General features: G+C 34.0%; 4 protein-coding genes across 6 annotated transcripts; 3 read left to right on the forward strand and 1 right to left on the reverse strand.

Moving 5' to 3' along the window:
- Nucleotides 1-722: 722 nt before the first annotated feature.
- LOC108480917 (uncharacterized) lies at nt 723-4688 on the forward strand. Of its 2 annotated transcripts, XM_017784053.2 has the most exons (6): nt 723-871; nt 972-1041; nt 1118-1405; nt 2119-2459; nt 2548-2771; nt 3959-4688. In XM_017784053.2, exons 1-5 carry the CDS (start codon nt 791-793, stop codon nt 2764-2766), a joined length of 999 nt encoding a protein of 332 aa, XP_017639542.1. In that variant the 5' UTR covers nt 723-790; the 3' UTR covers nt 2767-2771; nt 3959-4688. The 2 variants fall into 2 exon arrangements, with proteins under 2 accessions (XP_017639542.1, XP_017639541.1); XM_017784052.2 differs by lacking the exon at nt 3959-4688 and having other exon boundaries at nt 2548-3055.
- Nucleotides 4689-6635: 1947 nt separating this feature from the next.
- LOC108481814 (uncharacterized) lies at nt 6636-9236 on the forward strand. The gene is made up of 4 exons (XM_017784892.2): nt 6636-7214; nt 7504-7606; nt 7699-7829; nt 8634-9236. The coding sequence occupies exons 1-4, from the start codon at nt 6783-6785 to the stop codon at nt 8853-8855; spliced, it is 888 nt and encodes a 295-aa protein (XP_017640381.1). The 5' UTR covers nt 6636-6782; the 3' UTR covers nt 8856-9236.
- Nucleotides 9237-9304: 68 nt separating this feature from the next.
- Nucleotides 9305-12908, reverse strand: LOC108480205 (probable hexosyltransferase MUCI70). The gene is made up of 7 exons (XM_017783112.2): nt 12259-12908; nt 11854-12074; nt 11579-11755; nt 11331-11486; nt 10759-11035; nt 9626-9897; nt 9305-9527 (listed from the first exon to the last, which is right to left on the reverse strand). Exons 1-6 carry the CDS (start codon nt 12641-12643, stop codon nt 9665-9667), a joined length of 1449 nt encoding a protein of 482 aa, XP_017638601.1. The 5' UTR covers nt 12644-12908; the 3' UTR covers nt 9305-9527; nt 9626-9664.
- Nucleotides 12909-13512: 604 nt separating this feature from the next.
- Nucleotides 13513-17889, forward strand: LOC128294206 (putative disease resistance protein RGA4). Of its 2 annotated transcripts, XR_008284517.1 has the most exons (3): nt 13513-17337; nt 17509-17618; nt 17713-17889. XR_008284517.1 is itself a non-coding variant. In XM_053030245.1 (2 exons), exons 1-2 carry the CDS (start codon nt 13987-13989, stop codon nt 17515-17517), a joined length of 3360 nt encoding a protein of 1119 aa, XP_052886205.1. In that variant the 5' UTR covers nt 13513-13986; the 3' UTR covers nt 17518-17889. The 2 variants fall into 2 exon arrangements, 1 of the variants encoding a protein (XP_052886205.1); XM_053030245.1 differs by having other exon boundaries at nt 17509-17889.
- The last annotated feature ends 789 nt before the right edge of the window (nt 17890-18678 follow it).

The following is an 18678-nucleotide window of genomic DNA, read 5'->3' on the forward strand; positions in this document are numbered from 1 at the left end:
TTTAATTATAATTATGTATTATTTATAATAATGAAATCTCGATATTATTGGTAAAAACTGAAGCCTTGAATTTTGAAGATTCGAGTTTGAGTCTCCCTTTTAAGAATTGTGATGTGTGAGTCTTCCTTTCATTATATGCATATGTTTTGTGTGGGTTTTATCTAGTTCTTCATCTGATGTACTTTGTATTAATAAGGAGCTCGATCTAGAAATCGTCATAAAAATAAGTGTTTTCACTCTTTGAAACCAAAATTTAGTTCAAAATTTTCAATTTGGTTTTTTTTTAAAGATTATACATGAAATTTGATCTAATATGCAATATCATAAATAAATTTTGATTTTGTCTAATTTTATACATAAAATTTTGATTTGATTCAACTTTCACGAATCACTAACAACGTTATCGAACTAACACTATTTTACGTTGATATATTGTATACATAAACATTTATACTAATCTAATATGAAAATAAATATATGTATTCATTTCTTGAAATGTGTACAATTGAATCAAAATTATATAAATTGTAATTCTAATTTCATGTATATAATTGTATATTGACTAAATTTCATGTATATATTTGATATTTATCCAAGAAAAAAAAAACTAGATTTAAGACATGACAAGTTGTCAAGCCCTGTAATTTTGGGCCTAATAATAAATAACCCAATTTCCCACATGTTATACATTCTAATGGGCTAAAACCCCAAAACCCACCTTGTGGAGGGTTTAAGCAATGAACAAAAACAAATCATCATCATCAACTAACTCCCCTAAAACCCTAAAAAAATGGAACTTCAATCCGTTTGCCATAGCTTTCATGCCCCAAGGTTCAAATTCCGCAATCATCGTCGCTTTTCGTTTCAATCTGTAAGTAAATTCTCTCCCAAATTTCCCCTTTTGGATTTTTTTTTACCCTTAAATTAGTTTCATCAATGGCGGAAACTAACTCTTTGTCTCCAATTTCCAGAATTTGAAGCCCCCTATCACCAACCCCACACTAAGAACTCGAAATCCCAGGCTTCAACATGTATCAAAATGTAATCTTTTTTTGTTTTTATTTCTGGGTTTTTACCTTTTTAGTGTTTCAACCATGTTAATTTTTTTAAAATTCAGGGTCTTTTACACGTGAAGTGAAAAAGATAGTGTGTGTTTCTGGTTCTAATTCAAACCCAATATCTGTTGGGGTTGAACCGTTTCGTGGAAAATCCGGTTCAGTTTCCTTCCATGGGTTAACTCATCAGCTTGTTGAAGAGAACAAATTAATGTCAGCTCCATTCCAAGAAGAAAAAGGATCTTTACTTTGGGTATTAGCACCTGTTGCATTGATTTGTTCATTGATTGTTCCTCAATTTTTCTTTAGCAATGCAATTGAAGCTTTCTTCAAGGATGAGACACTCATAGGTACTTTATAATTCAACTTAAAATACTTTTTTTTTGCTTGCTTTAATGTAGGTGGTTTTTTGTATTTGGCATCTTTGCGTTCTGTTCATGTTTTTGCCTATAGTTATTAGTGAAAAAAGGAAGGTTGAGATGAAAACATGTCATTGCTATAGCTAAGTTTTTGTTTGAGCTCCACATTGAGATAAACCATTGAAAATGTTATCCTGTCGTAGGATCTTTACTTGGATTGATACGGTGTTTCATTGATGTAATTGCATTGCTTGATTTCAAGTTTCAACCCTTTCTTTCCCTTGTTATTAGTAACTTTCGTAGACGTTTTGGCCTATAAGTGTTAGAGAAAAAGGGGGTCAATACAAAACATGCCATTGCCGTCAGGGGATCGTTACTTGGCTCGATACAGTGTTTCATGGATGTAATTAGGTTGCTTGATTTCAAGTTTCAACCCTTTTTACCCCTTCTTGTTTTATGCAGTAGTAGTATCTTCCGTAGACGTTTTGGCCTATAAGTATTAAAGAAAAAAGGGGGTTAATACAAAACACGCCATTGCTATTAGCTTTAAAGTTTTTATTTGAGCTCCACATCGGGATGAAAAACCTGATAGTTAGAGCTTGTTTAAATGTTCATTTAGCCAATTCGATTGGTACGGGTAATTCAGTGCGTGTTGTTTGAATAAAGAACTGATTTCGTTGTATTGCATGATTATGTCTTTGCAGAAATTGTCTCATCGTTCTCCTTTGAAGTGATGTTCTATCTCGGTCTTGGGATGTTCCTACTTGTGACTGATCATGTTCAAAGACCATATATACAATTCAGCGCCAAGAGATGGGGTCTCATTACCGGACTCAAGGGGTACCTAACATCGGCATTCTTGTCAATGGGTTTCAAGGTTATTGCTCCTCTCGTTGCCGTCTACGTAACTTGGCCGGTACTCGGCTTCCCAACATTGGTTGCAGTGGCTCCTTTCCTAGCAGGCTGCGCAGCTCAATTTGCATTTGAGATGGCTCTCGAAAAACGACAGTCATCCTGTTGGCCCCTTGTTCCTATTATTTTCGAGGTATTTGGTTTTTCACTGGATTCACTCATTCAAATTCATTCTAAAAGATCAAATAAGATGATCGGTGACTTTCTAATTGATATTGCAGGTGTATAGATTGTATCAGTTGACAAGAGCTACTCAATTCATTCAACATTTTTTGTTGCTGATGAAAGATTCACCAAGAACCCCAGAGATGTTCGAGAGAGGTGGTGCACTGATTGGAATGATCGGAACTTTCCAAGCCCTTGCCGTGGTTTGCCTTTGGTCGTTGATAACATTTCTCCTAAGGCTTTTTCCTTCCAGACCTGTTGCAGAGAACTATTGATATTTGTAAGTTTGGTTTTACATTATCCATGGTTCTTTGTTGGTTATAAATCATCAAATTATGCTCCATGCATATCCATGAAACTCCGATCAATGCACGTTCGTTTGAAGTACATAACCAAGAAATTTTGGGGTCATCCTCGAAAATGAGGATACCATTAGTAATGGAAGCCTTTCATTTCTTTTTCTTTTTTCATAAACGAAAGAATATTTCTTAAATATTCGATTTTGTCCTATCAAGACTAAAGATGATATAATATGTTCTTGAAATGCTTTTGCTTTGAACATAATGAACTACTCTAGTTCTTCAAGGGCCTTTATTGTAGTACTTATTCTTTTAGGGGCGCATGGTTGCGAAGATTACTTTGAGCCGATAATCTTAGTGCTAAGATTCCGGAACATAGAAGTACTCTCAATATTAAGTAATATTATATTCCGATAATCCTATTATCTCGTTTTTTTTTTCTAAAAAAAAATTATAGTAATTTTATAGATTTTTTGTTGTGTATTTCAAAGAAATTTAATCTCAAAGTAGAATATGCCCTCCATATGTTTCGGATAATTAAGTCAAATGATGCTTTGGTATAAGTCTAAAAAATCATTGAAAATGTAACATAAAAATAAATATGTCACAATTTTACCATTATTACAAAAAAAATATGTCGAAATTTTACAATTTTTTTAAACATGTTAGAAGAATAATACAAATATACTTTTTTTTTGTTCTTTTCTTCCCTATTTTCACTATTTTCTTTTATTTCTTTCTTCATAACAAATCTGAAAACCTAAATAATCCTTCGACCTTTTTAAATATTTAGGATAACAATGAATAATACGGATATTTAGATTAATACAAATAAAATCGATCTGAAATAAACTTCTATTTTTCACAAATGAAATTGTCTTCTTTAGGTAATGTTCTTATAGTGGAGTTAGAATATATTTTATCTCTTTTTACTTAAAAAAATAGGCATATTAATTTATGTATGTTAGAATTTGATGTTGCCATAGAAGGGAAAAATGATCAGCATGTCATAAAACATAAGAAAATAGGCTGAATTTTAATTTACGAGCTTTGGGGCAAAAGTGTAAATATGCAAAAGTTTAGGGGCAAAATTGTAATTTTTCCAAAATATGATTTTGGGTCAATTTGAATAATGTGAGTCCTAATTAGACTATATTTTAAATGATAGAGCAAGGAAAACTGAAATTGGCTAAAATGGGGAAAATACCAAGTGGTGGACGAAATGGTAAAATAGCCATTTTCGCATACGAGGTAAGTTCATGTGTAAATAATGTAGCATAATTGTTATTTTTAAGTTATTGATATTAATTATGTGTTATGCTGAATTTTATTATGAAATGTATACTTTGTGGTTAATTTCAAATAATATGTAAATTATGTGAACTACTTGTTAAATATAATTGTTACCGAGTATTGATTTCGGCATTCTACGGAAGACGGCAAGGATAAGTGTTCGAGGAAAAAGCCCGTTTGAACCTTAGGAATAGATTAGGATACAAGTGACATGTCACTAGGATGGTTGAGCATCCGAACTCCTTGAGTTGAGTCCGAGTTCACTTATGGATGCGAATGTTCGAACTCGTTGAGTTGAGTCCGAGTTCGTGAGATGTAACTAGGCATCCGAGCTCGTTGAGTTGAGTCCGAGTTCACTTATGGATGCGAGCGTCCGAACTCGTTGAGTTGAGTCCGAGTTCGTGAGATGTAACTAGGCATCCGAACTCGTTGAGTTGAGTCCGAGTTCACTTATGGATGCGAACGCCCGAGCTCGTTGAGTTGAGTCCGAGTTCACTTATGGGCGGGTTACATGGTAGCTTGGCTACATATGTGGCACTTATGTGCAAACTTTCCATGTATCCGAATTATATTCCGATGTGTTCAACGATAGTGGAGTTAGAATATATTTTATCTCTTTTTACTTAAAAAAATAGGCATATTAATTTATGTATGTTAAATTAAAGAATAAATTAGTCTTTTTATAAAATATTTTATTAATTTATATTATTAAAAATTAGTTTGTATACGTCGAATAAACGTGTCACGTGTTATTGTCTTGTTATTTTATCAATCATGCTAGTTTTTTAACAATAAAATAAAAGAATTTTTAACAAAAATATTAATTTACTTTTTAATCTAACATACATCTACTAATTTATTCAATTTTTAAGTTAAAAGGGCATAAAAATGAAATAATTTCCTTAAAAGAATCTTGGAAAATAATTTTAACATCACGACAGAATCTAAGATGTTTCATAGAAAACACCTGTCTTGTTTTTCTTTTTCTTTTCTTTTTTTATTTTGGTATTATAAATAAGAAATAAATATCTCTTTTTTTTTTTGTTGAAATAAATAAATATCCTCTTTAAACAACGGTGGTAATTAATTCCCACTATTTCCATTACAGACAAAGTTGAAGTAAATGGTCAAAAAATCAATCACTAATCAACACGTGTTACCGCCGATTATTTTTCGTTGATGGAACCTCCAATTTCCTCGGCAATGGTCAGCAGCCAGCCCTTTTGTTCTATGCATATGAAAAATAAAATAAATAAATAAAATACTCCAAAATTTAGGGGCTGACACGTGTTTGGCTCACAGTTAAGCTGAGCCCACGGGAAGAGAAAATTGAAAATCGCCACGTGACGTAATTTCTTATGGTCAAAATTTGATTTTGGTCCTTCTACTTTATTTAAATTTGGAATTTAGTCTTTGTGCTTTAATTTATATAATTTGATTTTATTTTTTTTTACTTTTATAATATCATTAATTAGTCCAAATAATTAATACAGTTAACTATTCTAGTTAAAATTTTGCTTTTTTCTTCGTTCCTTGTGTTGCTTTTCTTGGTTGAGCAAGATTAGTATTTTCGTTTAGGGCATATTATCGGTCTATATTTCATAAGTTTTGAAGGAGGGACAATTTCCTTACTTGTCCCCTAGCTCCGGCCCTATACACCAACCTCATCTTCGTTGCCATCCTAGCCATCCGTTTTGGGCGTATAATATATATATATATATATATATATGCCAATTGATTCAAATTTAATATCTTTCGATGCAATAGTTATATGACAAGTTGATCTTTTATTATATAATTTTATCTTTGAGCGCTCGAGGTTTTAGTTATTTTAGAGTAGTTCTCTCGTTTACTATGATTTAACAAATGACTAAAATTATTTCATTGAAACCTTTATTGTGAGGAGCATTTGCTATTACAAAATAAACCAATTTTAAAATGGGATAATATGTTTGATAAGACGAGTTATAGTATCATAAGTGTTGCTTCATACAAACTTCTATGAATCTAATTTGTTATTCTTCGTGTTTTATGAGCAAGTTCCCTTTTAACATGCCAACATTTCAATCAGAACAATTCATTGTATTAACTATCAAAACTAACTTATGACATTATAAAAATAGATAATTAAAATATAGTAACTAAATCGGTAAAAGCATCATGGAGTCCCTCATGCTAAGAGCGAGATTGCATTTTGCCCCCTTTACTAAAAAAATAAGCAAATCCATCCCTATACGTTAAATTAAAGAGCAAATTGATCTTTCTATTAAAAAATTCATCTATTTTGCCTATTAAAAACTAATCATTGTATGCCATTAGCCACACTAGTTTTAACAGTAAAAACAGATGAAATTTTTAACAGATATAACTAATTTGCTTATTTTTTGTGTAAAGAGAGTAAATTATAATCTGACTTCTACTACAGAGGCATTCATAGTACTTTTACTGAACTAAACCCAAATTTAAGCATAGTAAAAGGACCAAAATAAAAATTTGACCCATTCCGTCCAACTTCTTGATACACGCTATTCAAAACCCACCTCTCCAAGAATAAAAGTGCAAAAAGGCACCCCTCCCCAAATACCGACAAATAGCAACTAATATACTACGAATCTTCTTGTTCAAATTACATGCTATATAAAATGAGCATAACCCACCACCACCATTCCCACACATAATACCTTCATCAAAAGCCAACAATGGCTACCGCCACCAATAGATTGTTCCGTACATCAAACAAGCCATTGGGTCATGTTTTCTCTTCATCTTCATGGCCTTCATCGCCGTTGAAAACCGTGAGGTACACAACAAGCAAGGGAAGAGTTGATAATAAGAAAAATTGTGGGAGTAATGAGAGGAAACCGCCGGCGGTTTTCAAGTCTCCGGGGGCAACTACGACGGTGGAAACGGCAGCCGACGTAAAGAGAGTTGATTGGGGGAGAGAGTTGGCTTCTTTGATGGTGAAGGCTATGAATGGCATGCGTGAGATGGTTATAAAGCCGGTGTTGAAACTAAGACCTTGGAGATTATATGTTCAAATGGTCATTGAAAATGGTATCCTTAATTGTAGATTCTTCACCATATTTGCTGTTGTGGGATCTTTGCTTGGATCTATATTATGTTTCATGGAGGTAATAATTATTACATTACATGCTTTCAAGTTTTAAGGTCTCTTTGGGTTTAATTATACTCTTAGTCCTTTTACTATATTGATAGTTTGATATGATTTGGATCTTTTACTTTTGGGTTAATATAATTCCGAGTCATTGAACTTGCTTTTTTTTTTGTCTAATTTAACGCTTGAATTTGAAAATTGAGTCTATTTTAGTTTTTGAACTTGACGAATGTAAATGTTTGATAAAATGCCACAATCTCAAAGTGTCATATTATTAATCTTTTATGCCAGAATCAATTTTGCAGGGAAGCTTTCTCATTATGGAGTCATATTTACAATATTTCCATAGCTTATTATCAAAAAAGTTGGATCAAGAACATATCATCCACCTTCTAATTGAAGCCATTGGTATTTCTCTTTTACCAATAACATACATATATTGTCTCTCTATATACATATAGTGAAATATTTATATACATTTTTGTTGAAATTTTTTGCAGATATGTTCTTGGTTGGAACCGCCATGCTTATGTTTGGGATGGGGCTTTACATCATGTTTGTGGGTTCCAAGACTTTGAAAGGAGGTGCTCCACTTCCAAGATCTAATTTGTTTGGTCTCTTCCATTTGAAGGTACTTTCTTTTATAAGTTTTTCGGGTTAATTGCACCACGCCCCCAAATTATAGAACAAATTTAATAATCCGTGTCAAATCCAAACTGACATCTAAAGCTAAAGTTGATGCCTACATGTTATAAACAAATATCTACAAGCCTCATCTATCACATCCCTCGGTAAAATTATCATGAAAACCCCTATACTAGAAATTAGATTACACTTTGCCCTCTTTACTCAAAAAATGATCAAATTAGTTCATATAAATTAGATCAAAGAACAAAACGATACTTCTATTAAAAATTTCATCCATTTCTATTGTTAAATTGATCATTGTACATTAGCATGAAGTACACGTGACACGTCACATGTAACTATCTGATTATTCCATTATGCACGTCAATTTTTAACTATACGAGTGAATGAAATTTTTAATAAAAAGGGCCAATCTGTTCCTTAGTCTAACATATAAGGATTAGTTTGTCCATTATTCCAGTAGAAATGGCAAAATACAATCTGACTATTAATATAAGTGTCTCTATGATACTTTTACGCACATCCCTCGTAACTTATAACAACACTCTATATCATCCCTCATAACTTATAACAACACTATACATAGTAAGCTATCATTATGCGAACCCCCTATATACCCTCAAATGATCAAATAAAATAACTCTCTTTCCCAATTTTCACCTCCCACCGGAGAACCTTATTTGGGATTTGACCACTGTTCGCGAACTTCTAGTAAAATTAACCCTACTTTTTTGCACATGTACCAAGAAGAAAACCTTCAAACATTTTAACATCATATTTTTTTCAGACACTCCCAGCTTGGGTTGAAATGAAATCAATTTCACAAGCAAAGTCAAAAATTGGGCATGCCATCATGATGATACTTCAAGTTGGAGTTTTGGAGAAATTCAAGGGCATACCAATTGTTACAAGCTTGGACCTTGCCTGCTTTGCTGCTTCACTTTTTGTTTCCTCAGCTTGTGTATTCCTTCTGTCCAAGCTTTCAGTTGGCACCAGCATGCGAGATTAGATAGGCACCCCACATATACTATATATACTGATCATACATTCACAGAAGAAAAAAAATATACCTTTCATTCTTTTGATCAATAATTCATTTTATAAGTGATATATATATATATATATATAGAGAGAGAGAGAGAGAGATGGTTAGCCAATACCAACTTGTGGTTGATTTTTACCCCCTTCTATTAAAATCGTGGGTAGGGGACAATATGTGATTCATTGTACAGGAAACTCTATTTAATAATCAATTTTATGGATTATATATTTCTTTGATTTTGATTCACTGTAGCATATATTTATTTTGATAAAGGTGTAAGGGGTTGTCCCGATTTGAAGTTGAGACCTATTGTAAACAAGAACTTACAACACAAGACATTTGTCATTACATCAGTGGCTAGTTGATATATACTACAACATATATAAGATTATATCATATTGTCTTGAAATGAGATATGACGAAAGATATAATATATATATATATTTGCACAGATAGAGCTCAAGGATCCCAAGAAAATGACAATATTAATGTCAAAATAGTAAAAAGAATGGGAAAAAATAATCATAAAAATCAGATTAGATGTCAGTGAATTGCTGATCATACTGTACGAAGTACATAACTTATCTCTCTTTTTTTGCTTTTTGATGGTTCCAACAGACTGCAGTGACCATGACTAACCTGCATATCCAGATCTCAGAGCAATTAGTAGTTATCTTGATTAAATTTGAAATGAAATATAGAATTTGTCTAGCTAAAGTTTGCTAATGATATTCTACCAGTGATCAGCAAAGCTAAGAGAATAGCAAAAGCTAACATCAATTTGTCAAAGGCTTAGCTTTGCGTATGTGGCCCATGCTATTAACAAGATCTTTGCGTGTGCAGACGGGGAATGCATTGATGTTCTTAACCACTTTCAGCCGCCAGAGAACATATGGAAAGCTTAATTGATCCCTTGAAGTGAAACGAACAACCTCGTTAAACCATAGGCACATTAGCATATTTGTCAGAGTTGTATGCTCCCTCACAATGACAGAGGCTTCATTTAGAGCTGCATACGGAAAGAAACAAAATACAGCAAAAGGCATATCATTTGCAGTTATCTAGTCGGGATCCAAGCAATTATATTTCTTCAGATAAGAAAAAGGTCTTAATGGTCCAGTGGCTTCCTTCCAATTACCGGCCTCACTCATGTTAGAGGTCGGTCCATAGCTAATCCCACCATGCTCAACCAGGGTGCAGAGCCTTAGGCAAGACCCAATTTTATCAACCCTTGGAATGGAGCATGGATAAAAGTTAAATATGCATAACAAATTTGCAACCCTTGAACACCAAGAGTGGTGGTGGACTCAACAATGTCAACTAGAGTGGTGATTGAATAATGAAAGCTATATTGCGGTAAAAATAACATGGAAGCCCCCGTACTAGGAGTCAAATCGCATTTTGCCTCATTTTCTCAAAAAGGGGTAAATTAGCCCTTATATGTTAGATCAAAGAGCTAATTGGTACTTTCTATTAAAAATTTCATCCATTTCTACTATTAAAAACAAGTGTAGTAGACGGACTGACCAAACAGTTACATAATGCATGCCGTGCATATCTCATACTGACATATAAAGACCAATTTTTAATAGTAAAAATGGATGAAATTTTTAACAGAAGAACCAATTCACTTTTTTATCTAATGAACAAAGACTAATTTGCTCACTTTCTTAATAAAGGGGGCAAAATGCAATTCGTCTCCCAATACAAGGGCATCCATGGTACTTTTACCATATATTACTTATGGACTGAAATTATGAACGAATACCAGTTGTGCATCATCACTCCACCATTGACATCTAATATACTAATGGTTACTTGATGTTCTGGTTTCTTTTACACAACTAAGAATGAGAAGACGGAAGAATACCTTTCTTTCCATTAAATCTCTTGTCTGCAGGAAGACCATCCTTACGATACTGAGTAATTTGCACCTCAACTTCTTCTGGTGTGGCTTTGTGTTTCCTGACAACAGCCTTTGCCTCATCATAGACACTACTACGAGCTCCATGCTCTGAAATGGCAAGCACAGAATTCGTACGCAAAAGAAGTGCTTCTATCACACCTAAAGGATCCCTCCTGAATTGGGATTTTGAGTCTACCCATATAGAATACTTTGCATGAGGAAAGAGCCGATGCGGCAACATCTAATAGCCAAAAACTCATTAATATGATCTTCATGAAAATTCTCGGCATATGTATGGATAAAAGATGCGAAGGATCAAAGTAAACAACGGTGAGGGAAGAAAACGGCCATTACATGATGTAGGATGATCATACTTTCTCCAAGAACATCTAGGAAATTTGAGGTCAAAATTAATTTTAAACTACTGACTGCATGGATATATGAATATAATGATCTAAAGTTTCCAACAGAAGATATTGAAATGTAAAAAAAAATCTATTATTTCCCTGTTTATCTACACTATATATGAATCATACCTTGGGAATTTTCCCATTCAACCTTTGGTCTACGAAAGGAAGGTTTTTCACAATCACGATACGCCATTTCCCTATAAATCCATCGTCACCAATCTTATTGCCCTGTAATTCTTGTGCCGCAAGTGTAATTTCATCCCAAAATGCAACATAGCAAACCTACATCAACAAAGAGCACAAGTTAAGCAAAGATTCAAAACCTTGAACATCTAATCTTGAAAGTAAGTCTTCAGCATCATTTACGATCTCACCTTTTTAAGCGATGCCTCTGACATTCCTATAGGTTGATAAAGATCATCTCCGCCACCAAACGCACAAGTAGAAACCGCAACTTTGCAACTTTGCATATAAATTTTGTCTTCATCAGATATTTTAAAACCACCATTTTCACTATAAAAACCGCAATGTATAACCGCAGTCTCATTCACCTGACCAAACAATTTCCATACAGATATAAGCATAATCTAAACACTGGGAAATAAAAAATAAAAAAAAGGCCATACTTTTGCAAGTTTAACATCAAAACCTTAAAGCTTTTCTCTCTCTCATCCATTGTTTGATTTCCGGTGAATAGATTAAATCGCGTGTCATTAATACGCTGCCAAGAGACGGTAGACTCCCCAGCACCGTATGGAGTTTCTTGATCCGATATGTACACTAATCTCTTAACAAGATTACTACTTGATTCTTCATTCAAAGGAAGCTCCAAATGCTCAAGTTCCTCAGCTGGTAGGAGCTTCAAGCAACCTGATAGATTCCAAAAACATTGCCATTCATTCATTCACTGACATACATATACATACATACATACATACATACATACAGCCTACTTTGGTAACAATTTTGGACACAAAAAATGAAAAGATTTCACATTTCATTATAAACAAAGCTGAAAAAAAGTGGGGTTTCATTTGATTGATATTCTACTTACGTTCTCTAACACCACCGACAACATGAGTGGTTGGATCTAACCGGTTCAAATTGCTTAGTTCCTTAAGTTTACTTATGGGTTCTATGTTACCCAACGAACCGGGTTTCTTCACTTCATTAACTCCCGAGTTGACAGCCAAACCGGGCTTTTTACCGATCCTGGTGGCCTCGAAAATCAGAAGGGCGGCGGCCGGGAGGAAAACGAGGAGTATCCAATATTTGACGAACCAACGAATGAGTAGTTGAGTGCACTCGTTCCGGCCACGTTGGTCACCGTGTTTCTTTCGTTTCCGTCGGACCCGAACCCGCATTCGACCCAGTTCATCGGGATCGTCATCTGAAACCGAGATTGAAATGCTGTTGTTGTTGAAGATTGAAGAGGACATTTGACGAGGAATGATGATTGAAAATTGAAAAAAAAATTCAAGAGATTTGATTTGGAACAAAGGAAATTAAATTGGGAATTGGGATTTTGGGGGGTCTATGGATTTTGAGATCAAAATCACTGGCGCTGAAAGTCGGGAACTTTAAAGCTCTCTGAATGTATAACTCAGCTGCCAACTTGTTTGTCTTCCTTAACACTTTTGATTATTGGTTTTTCTTGATTTAAATTGGGCTGATAAGTTTTTCTTTCAAGAAGTGAGGTTATCAAGCCTCAAGCCTCGATTAACAAAAATAAATATTTTAATTTAATTTAATTTGAAACAAATTAAAAAATTATTTGAATTTAGTTCATAAATATGTAATATTTCAAACTTATTTTGTGGAAAAACAAAATTAAACTTAAAAAAAAATAATAATAATTTTTAATTGTCAGAATCGTACGAATAGAAAATGTCACACAGTAATAATTTTAATAGTTCAATAATTTAAATTATACTTGTGACACATTCTAACTCGAAGGTTTACCTGAAAAGTGAGAGGATTCTGAAAAACATATAAGCTTAAGTAAAAAAATAAGATTCATTTAGATAACGGATCAAGTCTCAAGTAAAGTTTTTTGCATAGACTCAACCCAAAATTACAAAAAAAAAAAGATATTGTTGTCTTGCAACTGTTTTCTCACCATTTTGCTTTCATTAATATTATTACTATTTCAGATGTATTTATTTGTTAAGTTATATTATCTTACTGTCATTAATTTTGTTACTATTTTGTTATTATTTATTAAAAAATATTTATTGTAATATTTTTGATAATATATATTTATATAAACATAAAATAAATAAAAATTTCATACGGTCCGGATAGGGTCTAAGTTTAGTAAAATTTTAATCTATTTTCGAGCTGAGGGAAACCCGAACTCGACCCAATGAATAAAAAATTTTGGATAATTGAACCTAATTTTTTTAAAATCTCTTCCTATTTTCTTCATAGCTAGTCTACATTCACGAAAATTAGTTGTTGACTTGTTGTAACTCTCAAGCTGGAATCATATTTCTTTCATTGGAAGTGCAAGGAAAGTGCAATGTAGTTCTTGACACTTGCCCCTACACGCATATGCATTATTTTCAATGCTTTCTACTTTCTTTCCTTTTTTCCACATAATTTATTGCCATAATAAAAAGTTTGGTTCATATGCATACAAGGTCAAGTCAATCCAATCCATTGTTAACCCTAACTGGAAACAGTAGCTTTTCTTTGTTTACTCATTCAGGCTGATCCAAATTTATGTGAAATTGTTTCTTTCTTTGTCTTTGAATATATCCATAGTTGGTTCCTTAGTTACATGGCAGAGGTATTTCTTTCACCCCTTGTAGGTACAATATTGGACAGCTTGAACTCGTGGTCCTTGAAAGGGCTGGAACTTGCTGGGAGCCTCAAAACAGAAGTTGCGAGTCTTGAAAGTACGCTTACTACAATCCAAGCTGTGCTCCAAGATGCAGAGGAGAAGCAATGGAAGAGTAAAGCTATCAGGGACTGGCTTGGGAAGCTTAAACAAGCAGCTTACGATCTAGAAGTTGTGCTTGATGATTTCAACACCGAAGCTCTAAGGCGTAGCCTTCATACGGATGCAAGAAGCCAGGTAACCACCTTCATTTCCTTGCGGAATCCCCTCTTGTTTCGCTTAGATATGGCACGTAAGTTTAAGAATGTAAGGGTGAAATTAGATGCCATTGCTGGGGAGAAAAGTAAGTTCCACTTGAGAGAGGGTGTGGGAGAAGCTGAAATTGAGCGGAATGAGGATAGGCAAACCAGCTCCCTCGTGACAGAATCAGAAGTACTTGGTAGAGCTGATGAGAAGGAAAAGATAGTTAGTATGTTACTTAGTAATGTGAGTCACCATGATGACCTCTCTGTTTATGCAATATGCGGAATGGGTGGTCTTGGTAAGACAACAATTGCTCAATTGGTTTACAATGACGAAAATGTGGTCAAAGTCTTCGATTTGAGAGGTTGGGTGTGTGTATCTGATGATTTTGATATAAAAAGGTTGACTAAAGCGATTGTGGAATCCTTTGGATGGAACTCGCGTGATATCCAAGAGCTAGATCCCCTGCAGCGGTGTTTAGTAGAGAAGCTTGTTGGGAAACGGTTTTTGCTCGTACTAGATGATGTGTGGAATGAGTACGATGACAAGTGGGATAGATTGAAACAAGCTCTACAGTGTGGACGGAAAGGAAGTACAGTGATTGTCACTACTCGACTCGAGAAAGTTGCTCTTATGATGGCTACAACTTCTTTCCATCGCTTGGGATGTTTGTCGGATGATGATTCTTGGTCTTTATTCAAGCAAAGAGCCTTTGGGATGGGAATGAGCGGAAGCAGCGCGAACCTGGAAACCATTGGGAGGCAAATAGTGCGGAGATGTGGAGGGGTACCATTGGCAATTAAGGCCATAGGAAGCATATTGCGTTTTAGAAGTCAAGAAAGTGAATGGTTACGTGTCAAAGATAGTGAGATATGGGATTTGGAAGATGAGGGAAGCAGAAGAATCTTAGCTGCGTTGAGGCTAAGTTATGAACATCTTCCACCGTATATGAGACAATGTTTTTCATTTTGCTCGATATTTCCCAAAGATTTTGTGATGATAAAGGACAAGCTTATAGGACTATGGATGGCAAATGGATTTATTCCTTCTGGAGGAGCATTGGATTTGCATGATACGGGTTGTGAAATATTCTCTGAATTAACTTGGAGGTCCTTTTTTCAAGAAATCAATGAGGATATCGATGGAACTGTTACATGTAAAATGCATGATCTCATCCATGATCTTGCAACATCGATTATGAGACAAGAGTGCTGTGTGATTAAGCCAAATGAGGGGTCACAAATTCCAAAAACTGCTCGTCACTTGTTTGTTAATAATAGAAGTCTATCGACAAGTGTTGTGGACTTAACCACATTGCAACCGCTGCAATCTTTGATCCTAGGCTGCTATCACTTAAACCTCTCTAATCCTTCTCATTTCATCAGTAAACAAAAGTATCTCAAGGTGTTGGATCTGGAGTCTAATTTTTGCAATATTGCATTTAAAATTTCGAAACACTTGAGGTATCTTCGCCTTGACGGTTTTAATGTGAAAACTTTACCTGAATCAACAAGCTCTCTTCATAGCTTGCAGACACTAAGCCTCAGATATTGTGGCAATCTTCGAATGTTACCCAAAGGTACGAAGAACTTGAAAAATCTTAGGTACTTGGACATCAGAGATTGCCATGCACTAACTTCCATGCCTGTTGCATTGGGACAGTTGTCTTTTTTGCGCAAGCTTAGCATGTTCATTGTGGGAAAGGAAGAAGGTTGCGGCATTGATGAGTTGAAAGAGTTGGCCCTTGAGGGGGAGTTGAGCATCAAAGGACTTCACAACGTGAAGAGTTCGATGGAAGCTAAAAATGCAAATTTGATAAAGAAGCACAATTTAAGATCACTTAGCTTATCTTGGCGAATAAACCGCAACGAGAACTCTCCTCATCAAAATGATGAAGAGGTTCTTAGTGCTCTCCAACCTCATTCAAACTTGAAGAAGTTATGCATAATTGATTACCAAGGTTTGACGTTGCCATATTGGATGATGGATCTGCTTCTACCAAACCTTGTTGAAATCTCACTAGGAAACTGTGAAAGATGCCATCAGCTACCACCTCTAGGGAAATTGCGCTTCCTTAAGGTCCTTAATATTTGGGGAATGGGTGCCCTGAAGTATATTGACAACAACTTCTATGGTGATATGGAAAGTTCTTTTCCATCACTCGAGGTTCTCGGAATACGTGAGGCGCCATGTTTGGAGGAATGGACAACAGTGTATGGTACAGAACATTTTCCTGTCCTGAGTTCATTAACTATTTATTCTTGTCCTAAGTTGGTTAAACTGCCATTGCTTCAATCTCTAAAAGATCTACATATTGGAGGAACTAATGTTACTTTGCTCACACCTTTGATTATGAATGCCACGGTTCTTACCTCTCTCGAGATTAGTGACTTCACTGAGTTACCGGACGGACTATTGCAAAATCAAAAGCAACTTGATCGGTTGTCTGTTCTTTGTTGTAGTCTAAAGTCTTCATCCGATCTGCTGGATAATCTATCCTCCCTTAAATACTTGGATATTCAAGCTTGCTCAATTGAAAGCTTGCCTGCAGGACTACAAAACCTCAGCTCTTTAAAAACTTTGCATTTAAATTGTTGTAACAGCCTTGTATCCCTTCCGGTAAATGGATTGCAAGACTTATCTTCCTTATCTTCACTACAGATTCAAAATTGTAAGGCATTAGCCTCTTTATCTGAGGGTGTGGGATATCTGACTTCACTCCAAGACTTTCTTATTAATGGATGTCCAGAGTTAACCTCATTGCCAAGGAGTATCCAACACCTCTCTTCTCTTCGATATCTGCGGATTTGGCATTGTAGGGATTTAATTTCTCTCCCAGATGAGATACAACACCTCACCTTGCTTTCAGAATTGGAGATAAAGCATTGCTATAATTTGATGTCATTGCCTCAAGGGGTACGTAACCTCACTGCGCTGCAAAAGCTAACGATCAATGGATGCCCCCATCTGCAAAGACGGTGTAAGAAATTGAGAGGAGAGGATTGGCCGAACATAGCCCACATTCCGTCCATTGAAATCTTTAACAAGGTGATTCTCTACTTTTGAAATTTAATTTTAAATAACAATATTCTTAATTCTAATCACATTCAAGATCATTGTGAATAAGGATCTCTACATCTACAATATCATTCATTCATATCTGTTATTAATAGTTCTCATTTGATGAATTTCTGATATGATGTCTAAATACATTTTCAGCGTTGGTGAGTGACGACTTTCGTTAAATTCGAGGACCTATTTTGCAATTTGAAAAAAAATGACAACATTGCATTAAACTCACAGACGAATTCTATTCCCCATAAGAGCAGGTAAGAATAAGTAGATGACAAATAATTTTAGCTTCTAACTTCTTAAGCTCATCACACATAACTTTGTTAAACTCTATTATGTATTTGTGTAAAGGCATCATGTTGGTGGCTTCGTTGGTATTGGGATTTTGATGTGCGAAGTTTATGCGTGGTTTTGTAATGAATTGATATTAATTTTAGTTGGTCGGATATGTATTATTTGTAATTTGTATTGTAGTTCTATGTATTTTATTTTTATTATTTAATCTATATATTTTCTCAAGTTTAATAATTTAATCATTGTCATGATAAAAATTTTATATTTTTCACAATTTCACTTTTACAATACTTTATGCATATTTTATCATCTCGTAACACATTCGTTAAATTTTTATCATAGTTTCCTTATTCATGTATTAAATTGTTTCACATTTAAAATTTTGTACATTTTTCAATTTAGTCTAATTTATTTTTCACCATATAAGCACTTTAATAAAATAATTCATTATAAAATTTAACATAATGAAGATTTATTATTTACTATAATTTCATCATAATATCACTATGTTAATAATTCACTACTTATCATAAATTTTAAATATATGTTTTTTTCGCATTGAAAATAATTTTATAAAATATTTTCAAAAATCTGTCAAACAACAAAAATGTTTTACTTAAATTCAGTAAATACCAGAAAAAATATGAACTTTTTCAGAAAACTAATTCACATAAAAATTAGCTTATACTATATTTGAAATTCACTTCTAGGACCCTTTGGGTGGTATTCTTTTGTCAATTGCATTACACAATCCATGTGGTGGATGCTATAATGCACTTAATGATGAAAATTTGACTTGAACTTCTAACAATTAAAATGAATAAAATTTTAACAAGAAAAAAATTAATTTCCTCTTCAATCTAACATAATAAAAAGAATGAAATACAATTTAATCTTATAGATTTTATTTCATAAATTTTGACGTTTTAAAACTGTTCTATAAAAAAACTACACCTTAAAAAATAAGAGAATAAAAATTTCAATTAATATAAGCTGTACCAATAAAAAATTATACATTTACCA

This window comes from Gossypium arboreum, chromosome 6 (genome assembly GCF_025698485.1).
Source record: "Gossypium arboreum isolate Shixiya-1 chromosome 6, ASM2569848v2, whole genome shotgun sequence".
Taxonomy (NCBI): Eukaryota; Viridiplantae; Streptophyta; class Magnoliopsida; order Malvales; family Malvaceae; genus Gossypium; species Gossypium arboreum.